Raw genomic sequence first — 14,233 nt, forward strand, 5'->3', positions numbered from 1 at the left:
ACTGGTTTTCTTTTTAATGTCTGGTGAGCAGGAGCTGACTGGGCTGGAGTCGAACGGTCCAGGCCTACAATACAAGGTTAGCTGGAGAATGAAAGATGCGGACCGCTGGACGTCACTCACTCTGGCCAATGTCTCCCAATACATGGTGACAGGAACACCCACTTTTGAACTCTATGAAGTCACCGTGCAGGCGGTCAATGACTATGGACCTGGCCCCAGACCAGAGGTGGTGCTGGGATATTCAGGAGAGGACTGTGAGTGAGCTGCAGAAAGTACTCAAATTTATTTCTATTCATATTATTTTAATAATGTATTATTTTGTATAACATACATATAACATATTTTGTATAACATACATATTTCTATTTATAAAATGTATATTATATTATATTATATTATATTATATTATATTATATTATATTATATTATATTATATTATATTATATTATATTATATTATATTATATTATATTATATTATATTAGATTTTTCCACGGAAATATTGATTTCATTAAATATAAACATGTAATATTATTTTAATATATATAAATGTGTATGTGTGTGTGTGTGTGTTTGTGTGTTAGTTTATATAGCTTATTATATTTATATTAAAATATATATTGTGTTATATAAATTATTATAATATAATATAGTATAATATAATATAATATAATATAATATAATATAATATAATATAATATAATATAATATAATATAATATAATATAATATAATATAATATAATATAATAAATATAATATAATATAATATAATAATTTATTATATTATATTATTAAAGAGTTTACTCACTAAGAGTTTACTTCCAAGATAGTGGACAGAGTCTGGAAAATGTTAAGAAACTGAGAAGAAAATAATCCATTCCCAATGTTAGTTATAATTTTAAAATAATCACTCAATATTTTTGTGTATGTCTTTATCATCTCAGTACCAACTGTGGCCCCAGAGAACATAGAAGTTTCAGTTCAGAACGGGACAGTTGCTGAAGTTCGCTGGGATGCTGTTCCTCTTTCAACAGTCCAGGGTCGACTGAAGGGATATAAGGTACTTGCTGAACACTGAAAATGCATTTACATCAAATATCCAATTCCCGTTACAGTCATCTACCTAAATATGTTGCAAACAGTCTCTGAGGTGTCTTACATTTTGTAGGTGAGTTACTGGAAGATGAGAAGCTTACATAAGCAAGACTCTGAGCCTGAGAAGCCACAGGCGCTCATCTTCAGTGGGAACGAGACAGAGGTTCGTCTGCCCGGCCTTCATCCCTACAGCCAGTACGCCCTCAACATTAGAGCTTTCAATGGGAAAGGAGACGGACCCACCAGCTCAGATAAGCAATTTGAAACACCAGAGGGAGGTACAGTACTGTGTACTTTATGTACTCATTTACTATATGTACTCATTTGTCAAAGTGTGGAATATTATTGTATTAGTTTAAATTATATAAATTGTTTTTTTGTTTTTTTTAGTTCCCGGGCCTCCTACACATTTAAAAGTCCGAAATCTGAACCTGGACTCACTGATTTTGGAGTGGGCACCACCTCTGGAAGATAATGGCCACTTGACAGGATACTTGCTCAAATACCAGTCTTGTAGGTCTAAATTACAGCATGTTGAATGGGAATCTGTTGCTGATTTAGGAAAAGATACAGATTCCTTATACTTTTCACCCTTCTGTTTTTGTTGTAGTTAATACAACCGATGAACTTGGGCCAATCAAAGAGGTGACTCTACCTGCAAACGAGACCAGCATCACTCTGGATAACCTCAAGTACAGCACGCGCTACAAATTCTATCTGAATGCCATGACTGTCAAGGGCTCTGGCCCCGCCGTCACAGAAGAGGCCGTCACAATCATGGATGAAGGTGAGGACTAGCTTTGTGACTGATTTTACATTATAATATTTTCAGGATTTGATGCAAGGGTCCAGATCTCATTGGTGGCTATGCATTAATTGCAAGCAGAATAAAACTTATACAAAAGTTTGTTTTTCAACTGAGGAATCCTATTCTCAGTTTCCTGAAGATGATTGATCTTGATGCCATTCAATGTTATATGACTATACTGTTATACATTCAGTGCTACATACATATATTTGTTCTTTTCTTCTTCTTTTTTTTTTACATTTTGTTTATTCTCTCTTTGAAACTAATAGACGCTTTAGATCTTCTAAATGGACACTATGTGTTATGGTGCTCTGGCCTGTTGAGTTCCATGATTAAAACTCCTTTGTTTTTGTGTTTGTTTTAATTGAATTCAAATGTACCTTCCAACAGCATCCTATTTCATGATTTACACTTTTGGAAACATTCTATTTTTAAATTATTGGTTGTCAGGTGGCCACTACTTACATCCACTCTACCTTTGTCTTCTTTTGTCTCTGTCTCTCTCTTTTCTCTGAAGCGTTAATTCGGCATCCCGCAGTAGAGGCGGGTAAAGGTAACACCAGTATCAGGCTGATGAGAATGCATGCTGGTCGAGCATCAGCTATGAGACTAGAAAGCCACTTTAGCGCTGAACGGAGATAGATACATATGCATGAACTTTCTCAGGCCAAAAAGCTTTATTACACCTGACCCGGCCTGCTCCATATGTCATGGAGAATCATGTTACCAAGAAATGCAAATTCCATCCCACTGCTTTCATTAGGGTTTAGCTAGAACATCTGTTGTTTAAAGGAATAGTTCACCTTAATAATAAATGCTGTAGCTTTAATACCTGAACGCCTGTATTATACGCCAGTATGGTCACTATTTTTAAGACTTTCAAAGCCATATGATACATTTGTGTATAGATCAGACCAAATTGAAATTATTCACTCCAGTTAACTGTTGTGACTGAATCAATCACTGAATTCAAATCAAGAACCGGATCAGTGAATGAATCATTCTTCTGAGTCAATTCCTTTCAATGATGATGTTCACAAATTGGGCTAAATGATTTGTTCGTGAATTGAAATGATTCATAAATTGAACTGAATCATCTCATCGACTCATCGAGAGTTAACTACTCATTGTAATGAAGGATTATCAGTGAGTACTGATTTAAATTTTGGTCCATTCGTCACAGCAAAGCTACAGTATTGTGTCACTTCAAAAGGCTTTTGTTCAAGTCATATGGTCTACTTTTATTGTTCTTGGAAGGATAACAACTGTGGTTATTGTGAGAAAAGACCTGTGATAATTTTCATAATATAAAATCATTTTATGGTGAGTAAAAATGCCAGAGGTTTCATTTTGGGGTGAACTGTCCCTTTAACTAGTGTAGACAAGGACTTTAGATGGTTTTTTTGTTTTGTTTTTTGTATAGAGTGATGTTCGAACATATGATGAGACAAACCCAAATCTCACTGCCTTGATCCCAGGGTCTCTTTGAAGCACACAGTAACTAGCTTTCATTGCACCAGTAAACTGCACGTTCCTGCATGCTGTTAACTCTGATCTGCATTTCTCTCTTTCGCTGCCTTGTTTTCTCTCTCTCTAATGTTTTGTGTTTCATGTTGTGTGTTTCACTATTCTCTGTATTCTTCCAGGCTCAGCCCCCCCTTCACCACCACCAACCCCCCCTGTCACTCAATCTTTGCAGCCCCCGTTTCACAAGGGTACAAACACTCCTGTCCCGTCACCCTTTCTCTTGTTCCTCGATTGTTATGCTTGTGTGATACTGTGTTGAACAGGAAAATGTAGACACTACTGTTTAATACCTCACAAGGTGTCGCATTGAGTTTTACTCATGGTCTATAATAAAAAAAAAAGTGAGTGATGACAATTATCCCTTTAACTAGTGTAGATTCAAAAGTTTGGGGTCTGTGCCTTTTTCTAAGGACATATATTAATCAAAAGTGACATGTTTTAAAACATTAAAATAGAAAATTTATTTTAAAGGTGCCCTAGAACCAGTTTTTACAAAATGTAGTATAAGTCTAAGTTGTCTCCTGAATGTGTCTGTGAAGTTTCAGCTCAAAATACCCCATAGATTTTTTTTTATAAATTTTTTTAACTGCCTATTTTGGGGCATCATTAACTATGCACCAATTCAGCGCACGGCCCCTTTAAATCGCGTGCTCCCTGCACCCCAAGCTCTCGCCCATAATACAGTGCATTTACAAAGTGCACACAGCTAATATAACCCTCAAATGGATCTTTACAAGATGTTCGTCATGCATGCTGCATGCATGCTTCGGATCATGTGAGTATAGTATTTATTTTGATGTTTACGTTTGATTCCGTATGAGTTTGAGGCTATGCTCCGTGGTTAATGGCTAATGCTACACTGTTGGAGAGATTTATAAAGAATGAAGTTGTGTTTATGAATTATACAGACTGCAAGTGTTTAAAAATGAAAATAACGACAGTCTTGTCTCCGTGAATACAGTAATAAACGATGGTAACTTTAACCACATTTAACAGTACATTAGCAACATGCTAATGAAACATTTAGAAAAACAATACACAAATATCACTAAAAATATCATGTTATCATGGATCATGTCAGTTATTATTGCTCCATCTGCCATTTTTCGCTGTTGTTCTTGCTTGCTTACCTAGTCTGATGATTCAGCTGTGCACATCCAGACATTAATACTGGCTGCCCTTGTGTAATGCCTTGAACATGGGCTGGCATATACAAATATTGGGTCGTACATATTAATGATCCTGACTGTTATGTAACAGTCGGTGTTATGTTGAGATTCGCCTGTTTTCCGGAGGTCTTTTAAACAAATGAGATTTACATAAGAAGGAGGAAGCAATAGAGTTTGAAACTCAATTTATGTCTTTTTCATGTACTGAACTCAAGGTAAATTCAATTTTTGATTCTAGGGCACCTTTAATAATATTTCACAACATTAATGTTTTACTGTATTTTTGATCAAATAAATGCATGCTTGGTGAGCATAACTTGTTGGTGACTTTTTTCAAAAATGAAATAATGTCACCATCCCCAAACTTTTGAACGATGGTGCGAGTAATTAAAAACATATGTATCTCTAGTGGCCCCAAAAAGACACTTATAATGTGAATTTCATTGTACTAGATATCAAATATCAAAACTAGTGGTGTATAAGTAAATTATGCTAGAGATTTTATCAGAACTACCTTCTGAACTAAGTCCAAATACTTTTTTTGGGGCTGCAAGACATTCAAAATACAGGATTTTTGTGGCAACTTCTTCGTAATCTCTAAATTCTTACATCGTTTCTACTTTTCCTTGTTTGATCAGCACCACCTGCTGGTCGGATGTTTGGGAGTGTGAACTCCTCGGTGGAGGAGGACCATGCTGTGATAAGCTGGGAATACTCTTGGCCGGATAGGAATGTTTATGTGGAATATGTTGTTGATAACAGTAAGACTTTCCTCCTTAAAATTTCACTACTGCAGTGCATTTCTATATGAAATAGCCTTAGTTAAATGAAATAAATCATAGTTCAAAGTACAAAGATCGTTATTTTCTGGAATTTATTGTCTAATATCAGTATAAAAATATTGTTTCGATACAATTTTGAGTACTTAAAAGTCTTATGAAGTCTTATAAAGTATTATGCTTTAAAACAATATTAATACATATAACTAAATTTAAAAACTTTTTTTTTGTCTTGTTAATAATTACAAGCGACTTAGGGGATAGTTCACCCAAAAATTCTGTAATCATTTATTCAGCCTCAAGTTCTTCCAAACCTGTATGAATTTATTTCTTCTCACTCTAAAAAATGCTGGGTTGTTTCAACCTAATTTTGGGTCAAATATGGACAAACCCAACCATTGGGTTAAATCTCGAAATTAATTTTTAACCCAACAGTTGGGTTTGTCCATATTTGACCCAAAATTGGGTTGAAACAACCCAGCATTTTTTTAGAGTGAGAAGAAATAAATTCATACAGGCTTGGAAGAACTTGAGGGTGAGTAAATGACAGATTTTTCATTTTTGGGTGAACTATCCCTTTAAAGGGCAAATTATATTGTAACATTGAATTAATTAAATTTTAAACTTTTTTTTTTTTTTTTTTTTTTTACATTTTTGCTTGGTAATTGCCATAATCTCTTCCCTGCCGTCGGTCCTTCTCTCCAGGTAAAGAACCCTGGAAAACAGAGTTTGTAAATGGCACTCGGACATATCAACTTAGAGGACTAAAGCCTGGGATGTCTTATAGGGTTCGGGTGGTAGCCAAAGACCACTCAGACGCAACGGTCCACAGTACAGAGGAGCTGTTGATTACAGTTCCAGGTGAGGAGAGCATATCTGTAGACTGGCAGAATCCACCTCACCTGTCACTCATCCGTGAAGCCCCGCCCAGTCTCAGTTCCAGACATCAACTGTTGTTTTGGTTTGGAATATAAAGAAATTACGCATGCTTCGAGTCCAGACAGGTTTATGGAAATGTAAATGCATGCCAGAATTGCCCATCTTTTCTTCCTTCCTTCTTTCTTTCCTTTTTTTTTTTTTGACATCCTGCATAGGTCTTCAGAGGATTTTAAACACACTTCCTCAAATCCATGGTGGTCATTTTTTGTTAGCGTCATACAAATGAGACTTCTGATTTTGTTGCCGTGATTTAGATGTTTTATTGTTGATGCCACTATTTTGTGTTGTGTTGTTTTGTTTTGTTTTTTGGTGACATTTGCATGATAAATTAACCTTTCAAATAAAAGGAAAGTGAGAATTTGTTCATTTTGTATCTGCTACCTGTCTCTTTTGTTTGTGCATGTGCAGCCATGACCAACAAGCAGGTTGACATTGCCACGCAGGGCTGGTTTATCGGGCTGATGTGTGCCATTGCTTTACTGATCCTGGTGCTCCTCATTGTTTGCTTCATAAAGAGGAACAAAGGAGGCAAATATCCAGGTAAGTGAATTTACAAAATTGATCTGAGATGTTAGAAACGGGTATTTAAGCACATCAATGTAGTACAAATGCTGAATCTAAAACAATGCAACAGATTTTCTGAGACCACTTTCAAAAATATGCAACATGAAATAAAAAATATTTAAGATTCTATGGCTTTGACCATGTGAACTACAAAAATCTGAATTTTAATGCCATGCAACTTGTTGATTTTTCCAATCACATAGTAAAAGAAAAAGAAGATGCTCATCAAGACCCAGAGATCCAGCCCATGAAAGAGGATGATGGGACATTTGGGGAGTACAGGTGAGGAGAACCCTACATGAAGGACTTAATCTACAATTATTTATACCACTACAGACACAATCAATTGTGATTTTGTTGTGGTTTCACAACTCATTGAAAGCAAACTTACTTCTCTTGCTCAGGGATTCAGACCGTAATTTTTTCATTCCTCTGAGATGAATGTAAACATCTGTGGCCCCTCCACAAACAGCTTGAGGAAAGCAGGAGCTTATAATCATTAACCAAGTGTACTATATGACTGTATACAATTATTTTAAACATTTTATTTAAATTCTTCATTTTTTTACTTTTTAATTAATTTAACACATTTTAAATGTGTCAAATCAATTGCTTTCCTGATTTACGTTAATGCTGGATTTATGGCTGTGATTATGTTTTGTGTCATCATTAATATTTATTGTCATGGATGATATTTATTATTATTTTTAATTTATTCTTTTGTATTTGTGTGAATTTCTAGTAACATGTCTGGTCATGTTGTCATTATTATTGCTGCTGCAATGCAGTAGATATGATTGAAAACTGACTGATGAATTGGTATAGTAGTTAATTCAGGACAAATTATTTGAGAAAATCTTTATTCTAATTATTATAAATATTATTTATTAAATGTTAATACATATTAATTAAATAATTATATTACATAATTAAACATATAATGGACCCTTAAATATTTAAATCATTAAAATTCAATTTCATATTCTGAATGTGCCAAATCAGAATTGCAATTGAAGCCATGGCTGATGTTTGTTTTGTCATGTATTAACATTCCATGTCCTGTTCATAAAGTCCATCATTTGTTGTGTATAATGTCACTGCATACGTTTGTCTTTATTGTAAAGTGATAACCTCATTGGCAAACTTGTCAGTCTGTCTCATTTGTTCCTCCTATGTGTTTTGATTTTGGGGGGAGTTCAGGTCTTTAGAAAGGTAAGAGGGGCTTTGTAAATCTTGCATGCATATGTTCCCCCATTATTCATATCCTAGTTATAGAAGATCATTAAACAAATAGCTGTAAATCTCATGGACGAGACAAATATAACCTTTGTTTTTGTTAAATCTGAGAAAAAAAAACTTCATAGTTGTATTTTTTTTTTTTTTTTTTTTAATTGCTTATTGTGATTTTACTTCATTTAAATTATTATTTTACTGCATTTGTTTAGAAATCCTCAATGGTCATTTTATGTTTTTTTTTTTTTTTTCATTTTGATAGAAGTGTTTTATGCATTATGATGAATGTGCCCTAATTTACCCTTCGAAATGCACGTTATGACCAGTTATTACCATCTACTACCTCCCGGATATAGGAGAGACGCATTTAAGGACTGTCGTGAAAATACCTGCACTAAACAGCATGTTGGAAATGGACAATCTCCAATATCTAGTTTTAAATTGTGCTGTTGTAATATCCTCCCCTCCCCCTTGTCTCTGCTCTTTACATCAGTGACACGGAGGATCACAAGCCCCTGAAGGGCAGCCGGACCCCATCCAATGGCACGGTCAAGAAGGACGACAGTGACGACAGCCTGGTAGATTACGGCGAGGGAGGAGACGGCCAGTTCAATGAGGACGGTTCGTTCATCGGCCAGTACAGTGGGAAGAAGGAAAAAGACACGGCGGAGGGCAACGAAAGTTCGGAGGCTCCTTCCCCAGTCAACGCCATGAACTCCTTTGTGTAACTGCCTGGATATGCCTCGTGACCTTTGACCCATCCAACGCCCCTCCTCCTTGTCACACCATCATACGGAGAACATTCTCTGTTGCACTGTGACCCCGACATCACACAACAAAAGAAATAAAACAAATGCCCCCTAACGTAAGACAGTGAGAAATTATGCAAAATGCGAGCAGAGGGCCAGTCCTAGCTTCACCGTGATTGGTCAGAGCAAACATCACATGACATTACAAGACGTAATAAGTGTATTATCTTATGGTAAACATACATATATATTAATATATGTGTATAGGAATATATAAATTGACATATATAAGAAAATATTTTATTAACATGGCCCTATTTACTGTCAGATGGCATTATATCACACCATCTCGTACCCTGGACACGCATGGAATCAGTTATTGACATCATGCCTTCTGCGAATTAGCATTAAGGTGTGGTCACATTTACTGTCGTTCACCGAATTTTCACAGGCGAATTCAATAGAAATTCACGCGATTGAGAATTTTGCGTAAGGGTGAAAGATATCCCCACACATATTGACAATATTCAATGGACCTTTTTACATGTGAAATTTCGCTAATGTGACCGCACCTTTAGCCAGCTTTGTGGAGACAGTGAACCTCGTCTAACTGTATGATACTCACTTTTGCTTCACAGCCGATGCCTGTTACGTTCTGTCGTCAGTGTTAAAATCGGTATTATGCACATTTCAGGCACCAATGTCTTTGTGGGCATTGTTGTGAAGTATGTAATACGTGTAAAAGCTGTTCTTAGGCGTCTTTTTGGCAGACAGTTTTGAATATACAAAAAATCACAGAATTTAAAAACTGGTTATCAGGGATGAGGTAGCATGTTTTTGACACACAAGCACTCTTTTCAGACACGCAGATGTGGTTTTGTCCTTTTTCAGTTCTTTTTGCACCCTATATTTGTTTTATTTATTTACGACGAGCATCTTTCAATGTTTTATCCCTGCAGAAAAGTCAGTGACCGACTTAAGGTTCACTTCATCCAGGACTTTTTTTGTGAAGGAATGCCCCCCAGTCAGCCATGTAGCCACCCTTAGCCCCGCGTTGGGCGCCAAAATTCACGCCACCCCTGGTGTGGTTTTACAGTATGGGATGCAACGAAGGCCCCTCAGCACGGTTCCTTAGTGCCTTGGTAGAAAACATTATTCTATAATCATAAAAGATTCCCTCTCATCCCTCTCAGAGTCCTTTTATATCAGCACTGCAAGTGATACTGAAGTCCAGGGCTGACTGAAGACCGCAAGACTTACATGTACAAAGAAATGATGTCACCTACTCAGCCGCCACAGAAATCACCTCAAATTGGGGTGAGGGGCATCTCATTCCCCTTGTTGACAGCTAAAAATACTGCCACTTTATTGTAATGAGTGAACTGCTGTTGATTGGTCAGATCTGACACATTGATGGCAACTCATAAAGGCAATGGAAACATCTGACTGTGGTATTTGCAGTAGCCTGTCCTTGGAAAAATCACAACATACGCAACACCAGTAGGCAGAAATATACACATTATCACATGTAACTGTTTTTTAAATCATGTTATTGCATGTTATGAAGTATTACAAGCTGTCGAGTGTAGTGAAATCAGGGCTTCACTAAACACAGTCGGCAGTGGTGCTGTCGTCAAATATGGCTGGAGTATGTGCGGTTTATGCAGGCATGCATATACATGTGTGCGTTTGGATGTTTGTGCGAGATGGATGTGAATGTGTGTTTGAGTATATGTCTGTCCACTGTATATATGGGGCGAGCCTCTTTTTTTTTTGGCAAGGCCCTAGATTTTCATGATTTAGCTTGTCATAACTTGCATCAAGTTTTTTAGTTTGGAATTGTCTGCTTTTTAATGTATAGATATGACATTTGCTTTGTAAATATCCAGCCAAAATGATTTTAGACACATGAAAGGATGCAGGGAAAAGCTGCTGAGATATCCTATCAGATATCCTACCATGCCCTTGAGCATGACGTTAAATCCCAGGATGCTCTAGGGGGACTGTCCCAGCAATTTATGTACTGTAAGTCACTTCGGATGAAGAAACCCACTTGAAAAGTGACGACAACCCCATTTCCTGAACCTGAAATGAGTCAGAAAAACAGGGATCAACCGATGAACGAGTATACGTACTGTAAGGTAGCGCTGCAGAAAACCGCACAGTGTTCCACCTGAATTCACACACACGCATCAGCTCTTATTCTTTTAATGGCACTGTTGTTTTCTTTTCTATTTGGCCAGCTAGTTTATGACATTTTTCTGTAGGAAAAGTAAGAAAAAAATGGATGCATCCCCAAAGAAGGAGGCCGGATTGCACTGCTGTGGGTGCTGAATCTTTTGATGTGTTTATGTCGGAGGGGGCAAAGAGGAATGAAACGTAGTGTGTGAAATAATATTCTGGTTAATGTTAAAGCTACATGAAAATAAAGCATGAAAGGCTGTGAAATGGTTTACTCTATAATATAATCGCAAAAAAAATATTTTGTATATAAAAGAATTAAAATAAATGTTGGTTTCTGGATTTCACTACCATCTGTCTGTTTTTGATTGTATTCCTTATACACAATTATTAATCAAAGAACATTCATTTTCTTATATATTTGCTAAAAGTAAAAAAAAAAAAGACATTCACATAGCTGTTTTATTGATTTATTAATTATATATTATATTTTGGGAACACTTTAAAATGAGGTCTCATTTGTTAACATTAATGTGTTAACTAAAGTGAACTAACAATAAGCCACCTTTGTTACAGTATTTATTAATCTTTATTAATGTTAGTTAATAAAAATACAGTCCATTATGTTAGTTCAGTGCATTAACTAATGTTAACAAATACAACTTTTATTTTGAATAATGTTAATAAATGTTGAAATAAACATGAATTAAAGGGTTCACCCAAAAATGAAAATTCTGTCATTTATTCGGTTGTTAAGTCTGACGTCACGCGGCAGCGCTTCCGGGTCCTAAAGCTCTATCTCATACCACAAGAAAATAACAGATGATGCTAATATACACACACGATGTGGTGTAATACTTCCAAAAAAGTATAATCATAACCTTTAACTCCACACTAAAATTTCAGATGGCCAGACAATGATTCATCTTTTATAAATCGTTAAAATATTAATGTCTGTGAGCTGTGAGCACGGAAACTGTTGTGTAGACTGTAAGTATTTACAGTCGGAGCGCTAAAGTCACGTGATTTCAGCCGTTGGCAGTTTGACACGCGATCTGAATCATGATTCGATAAACTGATTCATTATGCTCCAAAGCTTCCTGAAGCAGTGTTTTGAAATCGGCCATCACTAAATAAGTCGTTATTTTGTTATTTTTGGTTAATAAAAGTGTTACTGTTAATAATGTGCATCAAAATGTGGATAATGTATTTTTGTATAAACTAAAAGAAACAGTACCTCTGATGATGAGGCAAGTTCACTTCCATGATTGATTGATTGATTGATGATGCCATGTTTCTGACTTAACATTATAGAATCCCGCAATATATAATTAAGTACATTAGTTTGACCTCTTTGTAATTTCTTCTTGCCTAAAGGACAACTTAAGCAAACAGTAGCTCAATTTACCCCTAAATGTTACAGTACGCATTCAGGTTTTATGCACTTTTCCTGCCCTGGAGAGTAAAACAGCACGATTAGATTGCAAAAAAAGCATATATATGAGATATATGTGGCATAACTTTCCTCTCTACATTGATTTTACTCAATATAAACAACAAATAATCTGTTTCTCTCCCTCCCCCTGCCAGTGTAAGAATTTAATCCAGTGGATTTGAACAGATGTGTGTGGATAAGCCTCTTATTACCTTAAACCACCAAATATCTTAGTCCATATACATTTTTATTCATTCGCAAATGCCGTAAAATCACCTTGACCAGTTTAAGATCACTGCAGCAGCACATGGACTCAGAGAGCATCAGTCTGTGTTACGGCATCCTGGCATGCGCAGTTTCCGCTCTCATCCAATAGCAGGCTGGTGCCGCACGGGCCATGTGTCTGTCTCCCTACTGGGCTGCGGGACGATGCGGTGGTTCTGATCCAGGTCTGTGGGTTTGACGAAGGATTTAACACATTCTTCCGGTAAGTTTGCTGCTGATAGAATGATATGTATGGGGCATTCTGGTGAAAATATGATATGTTATGACCTTCAAGAGTTTATTCTGCATGCTCAAGTCTGGATGAAGGTGTTCCGCGCAGTTTGGGAATACCGCAATGCAGAAGAACAGGGTGGACGAGTCCGGTCATAGTTGATGTCATCCGTTTAAAAAAAAAAAAAAAAAATGCATAAAATAAATAAACAAATACATAATAAAATAAGAATAGCTTACATATTTAAATTAAATTACAAATGCAAACAAATAAAATTAATAAATAAAAAGTGTGGATTCATACAAATTACATTATTAAAAAAAATAGCCTACATTTTCTAATTTTTATGCTTAAACAAACTGTGATGTTTTAAATTACATGATATTTACTTGTCTAAAGTTTAAACAGGACAGAAGTTAGTCCTCGGTTTCCTGGTAACAATAAAGATTGTAATGACAGTGTTATGTCGGAAGGCGGCGCTAAATAGCAGTTATCAATGACGCATTTATTAGGGCCTGAATATACACTTAAGATCACGCGATTTTAATTCTCTGCATAATAGTTTTGCAAAAATTTTGAGGAAAAGGACAGTGACATCAGCCATGATTTCTATTGCTCTGCTAAATTAAAATATAAAGTATTCCAGTGTGTTTAAAGATCATTTGGAATCAGCAGCTAGATTTTTACTGCCACTCCCTTAGTATGAGCTTACAGGCAGTGACCTAAATCCCAGTGTGCAGAACAAGAGCAGACAGCAGATCAGAGGATGCAATGAGATTATAAGAGATTGGTGAAAATACCATGGATAGAAGTAGACCACATGTGCACAACTTGCTACAAAGACAGTCTTTTACGAGTATTTTTGTGAGCTGGATGGCCAAACATGGGGACAGACAAGATGCTCAAGGATGAAATTGCATGTGTGAGAGTCTTAGCCAGGTTCTTGAGATGCATAATGAATGGACATGTCTTGCAAGGCATACAAAAAATGTCCTTGCTAACTGTCTGCAAGGGTTAAAGTGTAAAAGTGCAGCAACAGCAGATAAAGAGATGCTGCATGTGTTATCAAGGAAACTGCATTCTCATACTTAGAAGTGCATTTACAATATAGCAACTGTGCGAGTATGTGTGCATAAATGTGTGTACACTCTTAGACTTAACTGTGCTTAATGTGTTACATCTGCAGTCATGACTAAACTTCTGGGCGTAAACATGCATGTTCTCGCTGATTCACTGATAAATTGTTGATATTTCCATT

General features: G+C 36.2%; 1 protein-coding gene across 8 annotated transcripts in view; it reads left to right on the forward strand.

Moving 5' to 3' along the window:
• The window catches only part of nrcama (neuronal cell adhesion molecule a), a 59,497-nt gene extending 48,329 nt beyond the window's left edge, over positions 1 to 11,168 (forward strand). For 5 of the 8 annotated variants that reach the window (XM_067391823.1, XM_067391827.1, XM_067391825.1 and 2 more), the window contains 10 exons: positions 32 to 254; positions 945 to 1,060; positions 1,169 to 1,373; positions 1,486 to 1,608; positions 1,706 to 1,882; positions 5,238 to 5,360; positions 6,084 to 6,239; positions 6,726 to 6,857; positions 7,085 to 7,163; positions 8,608 to 11,168. In XM_067391823.1, coding sequence (XP_067247924.1) covers positions 32 to 254; positions 945 to 1,060; positions 1,169 to 1,373; positions 1,486 to 1,608; positions 1,706 to 1,882; positions 5,238 to 5,360; positions 6,084 to 6,239; positions 6,726 to 6,857; positions 7,085 to 7,163; positions 8,608 to 8,842 — 1,569 coding nt within the window. In that variant the 3' untranslated portion in view covers positions 8,843 to 11,168. Of the gene's footprint in view, positions 1 to 31; positions 255 to 944; positions 1,061 to 1,168; positions 1,374 to 1,485; positions 1,609 to 1,705; positions 1,883 to 5,237; positions 5,361 to 6,083; positions 6,240 to 6,725; positions 6,858 to 7,084; positions 7,164 to 7,285; positions 7,465 to 8,607 lie in introns of those variants that run through there. The other 3 variants (XM_067391830.1, XM_067391831.1, XM_067391829.1) reach the window with 2 other exon arrangements.
• Positions 11,169 to 14,233: the final 3,065 nt, after the last annotated feature.

This window comes from Chanodichthys erythropterus, chromosome 8 (assembly GCF_024489055.1).
Source record: "Chanodichthys erythropterus isolate Z2021 chromosome 8, ASM2448905v1, whole genome shotgun sequence".
NCBI classification, from domain to species: domain Eukaryota; kingdom Metazoa; phylum Chordata; class Actinopteri; order Cypriniformes; family Xenocyprididae; genus Chanodichthys; species Chanodichthys erythropterus.